General features: G+C 41.5%; 1 protein-coding gene across 1 annotated transcript in view; it reads right to left on the bottom strand.

The window, feature by feature from the left end:
* Nucleotides 1-8,722: 8,722 nt before the first annotated feature.
* pdlim4 (PDZ and LIM domain 4) overlaps nucleotides 8,723-13,967 on the bottom strand; it is a 53,109-nt gene continuing 47,864 nt past the window's right edge. The window contains exons 6-7 of the mRNA XM_077224844.1: nucleotides 13,606-13,759; nucleotides 8,723-10,824 (exon numbers count right to left, since the gene is read on the bottom strand). Of these exons, the coding sequence (XP_077080959.1) occupies nucleotides 10,620-10,824; nucleotides 13,606-13,759 (359 nt within the window). The 3' untranslated portion in view covers nucleotides 8,723-10,619. The remainder of the gene's footprint in view (nucleotides 10,825-13,605; nucleotides 13,760-13,967) is intronic.

Here is a 13,967-nt window from a genome sequence, read left to right as displayed (position 1 = left end):
CGACAGACGTGCTGTCATAGACAGCGAGTCCATCACTGTTCCCAGAAAGGAGATTTTCTGGCTGGGAGACAGCGAACTCTTCGCCCAATTGACTGTGAGACCCAAATTCTCGAGATGCTCGAGTAATGCGGTCTTGTGTTCTATGAGCTCTGATCGTGATCGAGCTAGAATCAACCAGTCGTCCAAGTAGTTCAAAATTCGCATGCCCTGAAGTCTCAGGGGTGCGAGAGCCGCGTCCATGCACTTCGTGAATATACGGGGTGCTGGAGACAGGCCCAACGGTAGGACTGTGTATTGATATGCCTGGCCCTCGAAGGCGAATCTCAAGAATCGCCTGTGACGTGACGCAATCTGTATTTGGAAATAGGCGTCTTTCAGATCTATTGACATGAACCAGTCTCCCTGGCGCACGTGCGCGAGGATTTTGCTGGTTGTCAGCATTTTGAACTTGCGTTTCAGAAGCGCTTTGTTCAATTGTCGCAGATCTAGAATGGGTCTGAGACCCCCGTCTTTTTTCGGTACCAGAAAATATCTGCTGTATACACCCCCTTCGCTCTGAGATAAAGGTTCTATGGCCCCTTTGCTCAGTAGTTTCGCTATTTCGGTTCGAAGTAGATGAGATACTTCATTGTCCACCGTGGTTTCGACACGCGCCGTGCAACGGCGGGGACGTCGAGCGAACTGTAGCGAATAGCCCCTCTTTATAGTGTTCAACACCCATTCTGATACCCCGGGAAGCATTGCCCATGCATTCGCGTGGATAGCTAGAGGCAGAATGATATCCGGGCTCTGGCCGCGGCACAGCGGCGGCTACAGAGCTTCGGTGTGCTGAGACATGAACACTGTGTTTAAAGTGTGCGAGGCGGGGGGCGCGCCGATCACGGCGGGCAGCCTGTTCGCACTCGCTTTCTCTATGACAAATTGTGGAGAGAGAACGAGCGGGACAAACCCCGTAGGGTTCAGCGTGTCTGTGAGTGAATGTGGGCGCGGGACAGCGGGCACATTTACTGCACTGAAAACACCGTCGGCTTGCGCTGACTGAATATGTGTTGGTTTCGTTTTTACAGAAACCGTGGGACACGCACTGTGTAGTGTTTGTGGGCACTGTGTCGTGGGCACATTCACTACGTTTGCACAATCGACATGAGTCGATTTTATTTGTGCTAGCCCTGAACTGTGGCGGGCTGTGTCTGTGTGCGGGAATGGGCACTGTGACGTGGGCATTCTTACAACACACATAACACCATCGGCTATGGCCGGGACACCAGAAAATACACTCTTTATTGGATTTATCTGGGTCGCCGTAAAAATGGCGTTAATGTGCAGGCAAGCGGGCTGTGGTACCGGCTTGTTTACTGCGAAATACACTGGAACAGTCACATTGTTTGGAACTGAACGAGCGAGAGGTTTCGGTGGAGTCTGGCCGCGGCGAGACTTAAACACCGTGGGTCTTAGCTGACTGTATGTGTGTTGGTTTCGTTTTACAGAAAACGTGGCACATGCAGTGTGTAGTGTTTGTGGGCACTGGGTTGTGGGCACATTCACTACATTTAATGCACAATTGACATGAGTCGATTTCATATGTGCGAGCCCTGCACTGTGGCGGGCTGTGTTTGTGTGTAGAAATGAACACTGGGCTGTGGGCATTTTTATTACACTCAAAACACCATCGGCTGTGGCCGGAATACCAGACAATACATTGCTTATATGATTTTTCTGGGTCGCCGTGGAAACAGCATTGGTGTGCAGGCAAGCGGGCCATGGTACCGGCTTGTTTACTGCAAAATACACTGGAACAGTCACATTTTCTTGGAACTGATCGAGCGAAAAGTATCAGTGCAAGTCTGGCCGCGGCGAGACTAAATTTTATCTGCTGCGAGAGCTGGGATCGAACACGGGTCTCCCGTGCGATGGCTGTAGGTTTCGCCACTGAACCACAGGGGGAAACGACAAAAGCTTAAAATAGCTCGACCACATAATAGAGCGTCATCACAGTTTTGTGTGTGTTGGCGTTTGTTTGCATGCGTGCGTGTTATACAACAGGCTCATTGCTGCAATATTGACATTTTCAGCCGCTCAAACTAAGAGGAACTGAGAAATGTTTGAGAAATGGAGATTGGTCCGGCCTCGGCGGGACTAAAAATACACTCTATCCTCATTTCGCCGATGACGCATGCCCACAGGGGGCGGGGTAGCTTTCTTATAACGTAAAGAAAGCTAGCCGCGGTTTAATGCTGCCCCGTTTCCCTGACGACTCGCGGGCAGAAGGGGGAGATCCACAGAGCTCGCCCAATCCTCACTGTCCGACGCGGGGATATAGCAGCTGGCCTCCTCTACAGATGCAGCTATCTCGTCGTCATTAATGGCGGAAGCGGCGGCGCGCGGCGGCCGATGTCCGTCAGTGAGCGACTCGATTGAAGCTGGTGAAGCTGGCGGGCGAACCGGCGAGCTTTCACGGCTGGAGAAGGATCGGGGACCCGCTGAGTACGGCGCTTTGCGGCGCGGCACTACAGCGGGCGGGAGTCTCACTCACCATGGCAATAGCTGGCCTCCTCTACCGATGCAGCTATCTTGTCGTCACTAATGGCGGAAGCGGCGGCGCGCGGCGGCCGTTGTCCGTCAGTGAGCGACTCGATTGAAGCTGGTGAAGCTGGCGGGCGAACCGGCGAGCTTTCACGGGCTGGAGAAGGCTCGAGGACCCGCTGAATACGGCGCTTTGCGGCGCGGCACTACAGCGGGCGGGAGTGCAGACTCGGAGAGAAAATGCCAGGCAAGTCCTCAGAGTCACCATGGCAATAGTTCCACAGGAACGAAGCGTCTTCAAAAAGACGCTTGCTCTTTTAGAACAGATACAAAACAGAGATAGAGTGTGAGTCGCAGCGGCGAACACACACTCAGCAGTGAAAAGGATATGAACGCCGGAAAGCGTAGCAGGTACGGCGGCTGAAGGCGGCGAGGTGTAGGCCAGCGACTTCAGGCTCGAAGGCTCGTCCCGCAGAAGGCTTACAATCAGACGGCGCGGCTTCTCACTCCGGATCCAGCGATGCAGTAGTGCTTCGCTGAAGAGTTGAAAATCAGTTTGTATCAGCCTGTCGAGCGTATTTATAGGCCAAGGCCACGCCTATTCTGGCGGGACGCGACGAAATGGGCGCGAAGCACCCCCATTGGATGTCACGTCACGCAGGGCCTCTCTCGATAGGCTTGCTGCTGTTGCCGCAGGGCAGCCAATAGGCGCGCGAGCCGTCTTGCCTATGTCTGCACGCTGCCGCACAGCGTTTTACATTAATCAAAATTAAAGGATAATTTTTGGCTTCAATATCTCGTGGAAAAGAGGTTTTCCCCATAGCGTAAGATATTACGCAGTACGAGAGATACTCTCGTAAGAGAACTACCCAATTTGGGTTGTTTTCAACCCAAGGCTAGGACAGAACACATGTTGGGTTATTTTTTTTAAAGCTGTTTGAAACAATCTATATTGTTATAAGCTCTATATAAATGTGACTTGACTTAATTTTACCCAGAACATTGTTTTTATTTTATTTAACCCATTACACTGGGTTAATTCAGTACTAATACTAGCTTTTTGTATTCATTCTTTTTTTGCTTCATACATGAATTAATGTCTACGGATTAACTTAAATCCTCTAAACTTTTTTAAAATACTCGATACAACCACTGGCTTTCATGAACTCCTTTATTTTCAATCATATTTTTACAGTAGCCTATAGTATATTTTATATAATTTTTAATACATATTGCCAACATTTAAGTTTGTTTAACAAATATTAGAAGTAAAAATTAAACATTTTAGTAATTCAAGTGTGATGGACCAGTCTCTGTTGTCCCATTTCCACAGTAACGTCTCTGGATCATTAGGATACTTAACGTCCACTCGTTAGGAGACTCACATCACACCCTTATGTTGCTTTGCATAAAATTAAATGATATACATAACAATAACCAATTTATAGATAAACTAAAATGTACACAAACATGTAGGCTATATAACCAATATAAAAAATTGGGCAAAAAGCCAGCAATAATTAACTCAGTCCCTGGGCTGTTATATCTGATCCAGGATCTCATCTGGGTAACACAAAAACTACCCCAAAACTGGGTTGTTACGTCTGACCCAGGTGCTGGGTAACACAAAAACTACCCAAAAACTGGGTTGTTACGTCTGACCCAGGTGCTGGGAAACACAAAAACTACCCAAACACTGGGTTGTTACGTCTGACCCAGGAGCTGGTTAACACAAAAACTACCCAAATACGTAAAAAATAAGCCTAAAGGCCCCACCCAGGATTTGGGTAGAACAAATAACCCAAGATTTTTTAGAGTGAAGGAAACACCCTTTATCCCAACATTCTGGGTTACTTTCTTGTCCTGAATAAAATATGACTGCAGTAACTTTTATATGCAGTCCCCGTACACGCCAGAACACATCATTATAAACAGTTCCAGTATTTGCTTGTAATTCACCATGTTCTTGACCAGCCGTTGGCACAGAACTGAAGTGCGTGCTCCAGCTGGCCTTGAGGGGGCTTCCAAGACACTTTCTGATGGTCTGTAATGATTGTTGGTTTTTATAATACACAAAGCTGCTGGGTTATTTTTAGCTATGTTGCAGAGGAAGATGCACAGATATCTGCTTCTATTTTTCTGCTCTTAATCGAAGCCAGACTCTCCACATCTGCCTTCCAAACCTTTGTCCAAACTTGGTCTTGTGAAGCGTGTGACTCAGCAGAGCTTCTGCATGCAAGCCTCGGGATCTTCACAATCCTTCAGTGACCCAGCTTACAAGATGCTGGTTTAGCTGGTTTTGTTGCTGTTCAATAGCTCTTCCTGGTGTTTTGTCTAGTTCAGAAGTCATCCATAACATCCTGTATACTGGTCATGTGTGGCGTATCTTCCTTCAAACCAACTTTACCCAGGTCTTCTGCTTGGCAAGAGATCTTTCAGGTTCAGAAAAGGGTTTAAAAATGGGCTCAGATTTGCCAAGATACCAAATACCGGTCTGATTTATATAAACATCGATATGATTGGATTCGACTGATTCAAACGATATGGATTAAGCCTTTATGAACTTTTCAGAGTGTCAGAATTTTGACAGAATGGATTTTCAATGCAGGCACAGAAATCTCTCAAATTCATTAAAAATATAAAAAAAAATTGTTTTGAAAGGACATTAAGGTTAGAAAATTATTCATTTTTTTGTGAACTAACCCTTTATGCGTGTAAAATTATTTATTATTGTATTGTTTAATTATTGTATGTATGCAATCACACATATTTATTGCTAATTTACTTGTTACAGGGTTAGTACACCCAAAAATTAATAATTAATTACTCACCCCATGTCGTTCAAAACCTGTAAGACTTTCGTTAATCTTCTGAACACAAATGAAGATATTTTTAATGAACTTTCTGTCTCCATTGACACTAATACCACTTCGAAGCCTCAGAAAGGCAGTAAAGGCATTATTAAAGTAATCCATGCGATTAACCACAATTTATGAAGCGACTCGATCAATGCATGATGGATTATATCAGTTTAAAAGTTATTTGACAGATTAATTATGTGTTTATGATAAAAATCAAGTGGAGTTAACACTATTCGTTGGTGGAAACCCATCTGATATTTCCAATTTATTTATATTTTAAACCCATTAATCACTAAAACGTCTCAGTATGAAGTACCAACACAATCCACAATATTTTTTAGAACGATCCAACTGATATAGACTCAGATATATAGCCACAATATTAACCACTGTGTATTTCAGACGATGCCAACATCCGGGATTGTGCGGGAGAGGATCAGTCGGAGAAGAAAGGAATGAGAGGAGCAGAACGAGTTCTGGTTGTGATTAGGAAAGCGTGAGCCGTGCATCAGAGCTGCAGTTTGACCTCGACAGCTGAAAACACAAACCCCTCTCATTTACATGCAAACTTCGACAAGAAAACATGGAAACTGAGGAGCTTTGAAGAAGCAATGAAAGATTTTAATGTTGGTCACTTTTGTAGAGCGTCTGATCAGCAGAAGCACACGGGCTCGTTGTGACGGAAGGAAGACAGCAAACGCCACCAGTATTTTACAGTTGAGTTTATGTAACAATCTCAGTTTATTGCAGAGTTTGGCTCCAACCCTGATCAAACTCCCATGCATGTAGCTTTCGAGATCCTGAAGACCTTGATGTGTTTAAGGTTGGAGGGAAAATGGATCTGCATTAATGTTCCTTCACGGGAAGCTCTTCAGATTCGCCAACCCTTGGGCCGGTTTCACACATAGATATATACACTAGATGTGGCCTTGGCTACGGCCGTTGATTGGAACGAATGCGTCAATAGAGCCGCCATCTTGGATCAGGGGAGCTCCTCCTCTTTAATACATCGTAGGAATACAATGTAGGAAAAGCTCTAACGGAAATAAAATCACCATAAATCGTCATGAATGCGATTTTCGAGTTGTTTTGGTTCGTTCCAACGGTCAGACATGTATTTATCATTGAGTCCAGAGAAATCGTTCCAAGTCCAGAGAAATTTTTAAAAAATTTACAAATATTCACATTCTTGTGAAATGTAATCCCTTGCTGGCTGGTTTTAAGATTTCGTTCGTGTGAACATTCATACGCAGCACAAAAGTCCGGCATCATCCATGAATTCAGCGTCACCCAGCTACTTCCTATGACAAGACCCCTGTTCCAAGATGGTTAGACCCCCAAGGCCACTTCTAGTGTATATATCTATGGGTTTCACAAAGATAGACTTTGACTATGGCTTAGATATAGTAGATAGTCAGACTTCAGATCGACATCTAAATCAGACCGTTGCACAAAGCACTCAAGACTCTGACTATCTTAAGTAGGACTACACTGCAATGCATTCTGGGTAAAATAAGACACTTGTCAAAACAAAAAAACATGGCGGATCGAGTAAGCGCATTCAACCGCTCAGTGCAGTTTACCCAAGCGGAAAACGTGTGTTTGAGGAGTATAACAGTTAAGAGGACATTTTGCTCGGGAAATTTAGCGGAGAATGTAGTAACAAGAAGAAATGTTTAATTTGGAAAAAGATTGACAGTTAACAGCGTTAATCCGACCGCTGAGCGGAGCGTTAAAGACGTACAGAAAAGATACAAAAACATGGGACAAGATGCCATAAAATAAATATTTAAGAGGAAATATCCTAAAACCCTTTCCCTTCTCATAGCTCTCTCCATAACGTCGTCAGCAAACCACAAATTATGAGCATTTTCCCTTTTCTTTTGGCTGTTTGTACTGTACCTGATTGTTACTGCTGGTTGCCAAGGTAACAGAGTCTTAGACCTGGGTTAGCCTGGGTTAAGGTGTCTAAATTTTCTGGTCTAAATTAAGTCAGTCTTTATTTATGAAACAGTCTAACTTGCATTAGACTAGTCTATGAGTAAATTTTAGACTTGTCTAACTCTATAGACTAAAATAAAATAGCTTTGTGAAACCGGCCCCAGGTCTGTGATTCAAAACTTCCATGAGTTTCTTACTACTGTGGACCTGCTTTAGTACAGCGATGCCCAATCCTGCGTCTGGAGGGAAGAGTTCAGCTCCAGTCCTAATTAAACACACCTAAAGCAGATAATCAAAGGCTTTGTGATTGTAGAACAGCCTGAAATTAAAGGAGTAGTTGACTTTAAAATGAAAATTAGCCCATGATTTACTCACCCTCAGGTCATCCTAGGTGTATCAGACCAATACAATCGGACTTATATTAAAAAAATATCCTGGCTCTTCCAAGCTTTACAATGGCAGTGAATTGCAACCAACAGTTTGAAGCTCATAAAAGTGCATCTATCCATCATAAACACACTCCACACTGCTCCGGGGGGTTAATAAAGGCCTTCTGAAGCAATGCGATGAGTTTGTGTAAGAAAAATACTCATATTTAACACGTTACAAAGTAAAATTCTAGCTTAATTCTAGCTAAACGAACATACACAGTCTCTACTTACGCCTAAAGCGCAACTTACGCAACTCATGACGTCAGAATTAGCGGTGTGTGTCATGGCGTAGCGTAAATATCAGCAGTTCGTCGCATTACTCGCATAAGTTACGCTTTACACTCAAGTTGAATCTTATATAGCTAATCTATATAGCTAATTAATGACAACTGTGAGAGGGGTGAATTTCTTTATAAATGATATTAAGACAAAGTTCTGCCGCATTTTACAGAGAGGAGCTGTAATAATGTAAAATATGTGAAGAATATCGTGTTTTTTGAACAACAGCATATTCTGGTGCACACCAAAAACGAACTCAAGACTTTGTAAAAGGGCGTATTAGGACCCCTTGGATTTGTTGCTTTTTGGCAAATTGCATAGAAACCAATTGGACTTGATTTGACCAATAAACAGTAATTATAAGCAAAAATTGTACAGTCTTTCCAAAACACACCAGTGTAAAACTTTGCATGCACATTCGTGACCATAAATGAGAAATTGTCTCAAAAGTACTGACCCCAACACAATATTGGCTTCAATTTTGGTCTGTTCCCTACATGTTATCATATGGCTTCAGAAGACTTGCAGTCATATGGACTTTTATAATACTTTCATGCTGCTTTTTGGAAGCTCAACTGCATCTGTCTAGCATGAGCATTATTTCTGTGTTTTCCATGGAAGAAAGAACGGCAAAAGGGTTTGGAATAAGAATTAAGTTCTTGGTAAAAAAAAGAAAGAAAGAATTCGTTTTCTGTTTATGCTGTTATTATGTTTAAAGATGATCTGTTAGCATTCAAATTATTTACAGTAGACTCTTAATACAACAAAACCCACACACATGTATATATCATTCATTAGAAACTAGAAAAACAAACATTTCTCTTTTTTTCCTTCTTTTTTTTTAACAGAATTTACAAATGTGTCACCAGATAAAGGGAAGACAAAAAATAAAAGCACATCTACTTTACTATTCTGGTTTTGTTTTACACGAAGAAGCCAGCCACACAATCAAAAAAACATTTAAAAAAATCTAGATAAAAGTTTTAGTTTAAATCACATAATGTACGCAAATATGCAAACGCAGTCATAAATGCTTGGCCAACACATTTCAACTCTGCTTTTGAACATAAAATGTCAGTAATAACAAACATCAGTACTCGAGTCACCTAGAAATGACTGTGCCATTAAATCAAATGTTATCAGGTGGTTAGCTTTAAACAAAAAACATGATGAATTTACTAAATAGGCGAAAGAAGATATTACATAAGCTGGTATGATGATTCAGCACGATCTCTTCAAACTGTTGCTTCACTATGATGGTGGTTGATGTGAATGAGAAAACCATCCATAGAAGCTTTTTTCTGAGAATGCCATGCGCAGTTGCAATAGAAATTGTGTTTTGATACTTTTAGGAACGCAATTACATGTCAAATCGCATTCACATACTTGCATATAAGAGTCCAAAATTGTCATCAGAAATTTTCGCTCGTTAAAAAATAAATACGACCTCACGTTGAGTCAATCACGTTTACACACTGCCTCCGTCATAAAAAAATTGGATCGGTTCAAATTTCTGCATTTTTTTGCATCCCCTGCAAGAATTTTGAGAGGCGTTTGAGAGGTACAAGCGAACGCCAAAGTACAGAACTGTTCAGGATCAATTGGTAATTGGTGGTTTTTCTTTTTAATATGTAGCATATAAGCCACTGACATCCTGAGGTAAACTTTGAATCATCGGGATAATTCCTCTCTATGCAATCTCAGGATTGGATGATGGACCCAATATTATTTTTCTCTTTCTCAATTTCAATCCAAATCACATTAATTTGTATAGCGCTTTTCACAATACACATCGTTTCAAAGCAGCTTTACAGAAAAGCATGATTTTTTTTATAATTTAGAGTGATCTGTTATCTGAGGTGACTTTATTTTTAAGAACAAAATTATCCTCACTGCTTGAAACTCCATTTTGTATTGTTTTGCGAAATTTTTCCACAACGGATTAATTAATACGTATCAAACTCAATGTGCAAAGTTTGTGTGCGTGACGAATTTTTAGGATGACGAATACGAAAAATCGGACTCAGTGTGCAAGGACCTTAAATCTGCTCAAAGGCAATCAAATGACATTTTTCCATTCCTGCAGACTCATTTTCTTCAGATAAAGCTGGATGTGGTGGTGATGGAAGCTTGCTCATCGAGAAAAAACACACAGCGTGACTTCTTAGCCAAAGAATAAACATACCGTCCCAAACTCTCTGAATAAATGAATACAATTTCCATTTTCCACATGGCTTGAGACATTCTTCGTGGCCTTTCCGAGCACCTCAAGTTCACCACAGCGTTCAGAGAAATAAACCGCTGGTGTGCCACTGGAATCTAGGTGAACAGATGTTCATCTGGGCCATTCGGTTATCTTACATTTCAAACTTTCTTCTTAAAGCAATACCAGACTTGCTCAGTCAGATAGTTAGAAAGGCGGCAGAGAAAAGTCGATTTCAGTACGAGGTTAGCAAACTACAGAACGTGAGTCTGGGATAAAGTCGAGCAGGGACTGAAAAAAGAGCTTCAGGCGTTTGTTATTCTCATTTCCACTTTGCCAAGCTGAATCCTCAACGAAACCTGTGTGTGTGAGTGTGTGTGCCTAGACCAGCTCCACTTTGGAGTTGGGATAGACGGCCACCACGTCATAGCCTTCGGGAGGCTGAACACGAGCCTTGGCGTGAGTCTCGCAGTACAGACTCTCATCGATGAAGAAATATCCTCTCTGCTTGAGATTCAGCCCACAGTCATCACACATGAAGCAGTCGGGATGATACAGCTTGTCTCTGGCCTTCACAATCGTTCCCCTGTGTTAAAACAGTTATAAGACGCTTGTTAAATTACATTTATTGTTACTTTTATTGTCACTTCATTTGGTAATTAGGTCAATGGTCCAGGAGAAAGAAAAGGACAATCTTTATACAAAAAACAGAAATATACTATAATGTTGGTTTCGAAAAATGTTTTATGCCATTTTCAACAAAAGGTTACATTTAAAGTCTCCCTGTAGTCAATTTTATCCCTTAAAACTCATCCTTGATCAACAAACTTACATATTTTAACGTTTTTTATTTTTATTTCTTCATGCCTTAAAATATCTTGAATGTAACTCGACACGCTTGCCTCATTTAGTATGCACGGTTCTGTGAATATGCAAATGAGCCCCGCCTCCACTCACTCACTCAGAGATCCACTCGTTGACGATCACACGTTGATCTGATTGGTTACAAGGTAGTTTGTGACGTCAGAAACACCAGCCATTTCAAACCGTGTTTTTGAGACTGTCTTTGGTTCACTGCAGTTTTAAGGGGAAAATACTCAGCAATGCTCTCGACTTGTGAATTTACACATGGTTTGTCTTAAAGCATATTAAAAACACCGTATAAACATTAAAGCTGGATTTTCGCCACAGGGGGACTTTAATATATTTCAACTAACTATGACAAATGATAAAGAATTATGAATTAAGTAATAATCACAACATTAACGTATCTGAGATATGTGTAACTGCCTTTTTTTTACTCTCAACATGGTCTAAAATGCATAGCTAATTACTCAAGTGTTACCTAGTCACTCTTTAGGAACTACTAGTGATCTGGACAATTATTTTAAAGTGAAAATCATCTAAAGTTTTTGAACAAATGTTGTAAAAACTATCCTTATACTAGACTTTTAAAAGAGAAAAGGCTTGTATGATAAAAATGGTGGTCAACAGTTGCTAATGTAGGATTAGCAGGTAATGTTTAGTCAGTAAACGAGCAAAGAATAAATTCCTTTCATAAATGGGCTGAGAAAAAATTCTGACATGACATGACCCAACCAGGATATAAAACAGAAAGCACAAATGTCTTTTATGCGACCCTGACGGCTGATTGGACAATCTCTTATCACTAATTCACTTCCTATTATAAATCTCTATGAACAGGTACATATTTGAAGGCTATAATATCTATCAACAGCATTTACAATGGGCGCATTGTTTCCTTCTTCTGTGGAGCTGTTCTTATCATATATGACATCACTGTTTACTAATTTTCCTGTGGGAAAGTGCCAACAGCAGAAGAGTGACTTACAGTATTATCATCATCGGGAACACCTGTGCCACATGCTGCAGCAGGCCTGGCTTCATTTAACAATCACCTATTCAATGAGCATGTCACTGTTCAAGTCATTCATTTACTTCAAGACACGACTTACAGGCTTATGTTTAAAGATAATAAACCAAACATCTACTGGCTTCTTAAGTCTATTCAATACTATCTAGTGTCTTGATGTTCATTTAGGGGCTTTCCTCAGCCAATATTGCTGTATATTTAAACATTCTTAAAGGGGTCCTTGATTATGATTTCACCGTTCTAACTTTAGTTAGTGTGTAATGTTGTTGTTTGAGCATAAACAACATCTATAAAGTTACAACGCTCAAAGTTCAAAGCAAAGGGAGATATTTTCTTTTACAGAAATCGATTTTTAAGGAGTACTAAGAGCTTTTTGGTGACATCACAAGCCCTAAAGTTCAGTAGCCCCGCCCACTGATTCGAGCATGACAAGTAGTAGGTAAATATCAGACGTGACGCTAACACTGGATCAAACAACTAAGCGATAAATATGCATTTGAAGAGTGCAAATGTTGTGCAGTGCCAGCTTGTGGAAAAACACAGTCGCTGCATTGGATTCGCAGAGACTGAAATTCAAAAACAATGCTGTGTCGTCTTCTATATTGGATCGACAGGAACGGCACTTATGCGAGTAAAAAAGGTTTTACTGTGTCACTATTGCTTTGTTACAGATCGTTTGTCTAACCAAAATCACCAGTGACTTCTGATATGTAATGATTCATGTAGGCCACAGCCAGATGGTTTTGTCTCAAAATTGTTCTTTTGTCAGTAAATCAAACCAGTTACTAAATGGTGTACTTCACATTGTTTCTCTTAGAAGGATGAAAATAATCTGTTATTTAAACTGGGATTAAATTATATATTTAAAGCGATTTAAAGAACACTCCCTTTACAATCGCTGGAGCTGTTAATCAAACAGAGCAAGTTTATCCCCAGAGAGCAACAGTGTCGGCCCACATCCGTGTGGAATCCACTTGTACCGGATGTGGGCCGGATCTGGGCCGAAACAATGTTGCTGTCTGGGTCAGTGACTGAATTCTGGGCTCTCGCCAAAACTCCCGTTATAATCAACGAATCTCTTATTTACATTGTGTTTGCGCAGTTAGTAATCATGAACGCATTAGTAAGTGTGCAGAAATCGAGTTACAATGACGAGATCCCTTTCATGCCACTATCTAAATATAATGCTATAATCAACACTTTTCACGATTTGTAAATCTTGAGAACTCTTGTAAAAACGTGCTAAAAGTTCCACATGTAATACTTATTTAATATGCAAAGCTGTCAGCCAATCACAACAGTGGGCGTTTACACTGAAGTCTCACAGAGACACACCCCTTAAAACAGAGCGTTTAAACCAGAGGGCTAAAATCAGGGTAGGAAAAATGCCTTTTATTTCTAAATTATGACAATTTTTGATGTAAAAATCATACTAACATTGTAAAACCATAAGCAGCAATACATGGCACTTACACAATGCCGTTTGCGCAGCGTGTGCACTGAGGCAGCTTCTGTAGGCCGGCCATGGGCGCCAGAGGAGCCGTGATGGGGCTGCCCAGCTTCGGCACGGGGGATTTAACTGGGGAACGCAAGCCTCGTACCCCGTGCCTGTCCACCGGTGAGACCCCTGGGAAGAAGAGAAACTGCAGTCAAGGGCACAGAATATGATACAGTGATCAACTATTGTACTAAGATAAGATCTTGGAACGGAAACCAAGTGTTCTTCTTTTGAAAGAGACCTTTGGAGCATTCGTGTTATTTACAAGAACCAAGCTTTGCAACAAAAGCCCCAGATTGAAGCGCATGAAGTAACCAAAGATCCTCTAGTGTGTGAC

The sequence above is a fragment of the Siphateles boraxobius genome, unplaced genomic scaffold, assembly GCF_051911475.1.
Source record: "Siphateles boraxobius isolate OS27281-9 unplaced genomic scaffold, OSU_SipBor_1 92, whole genome shotgun sequence".
Classification (NCBI taxonomy): domain Eukaryota; kingdom Metazoa; phylum Chordata; class Actinopteri; order Cypriniformes; family Leuciscidae; genus Siphateles; species Siphateles boraxobius.
Note: the sequence above shows the minus strand (reverse complement) of the source record. Positions and strands in the feature narration are given on the sequence as shown.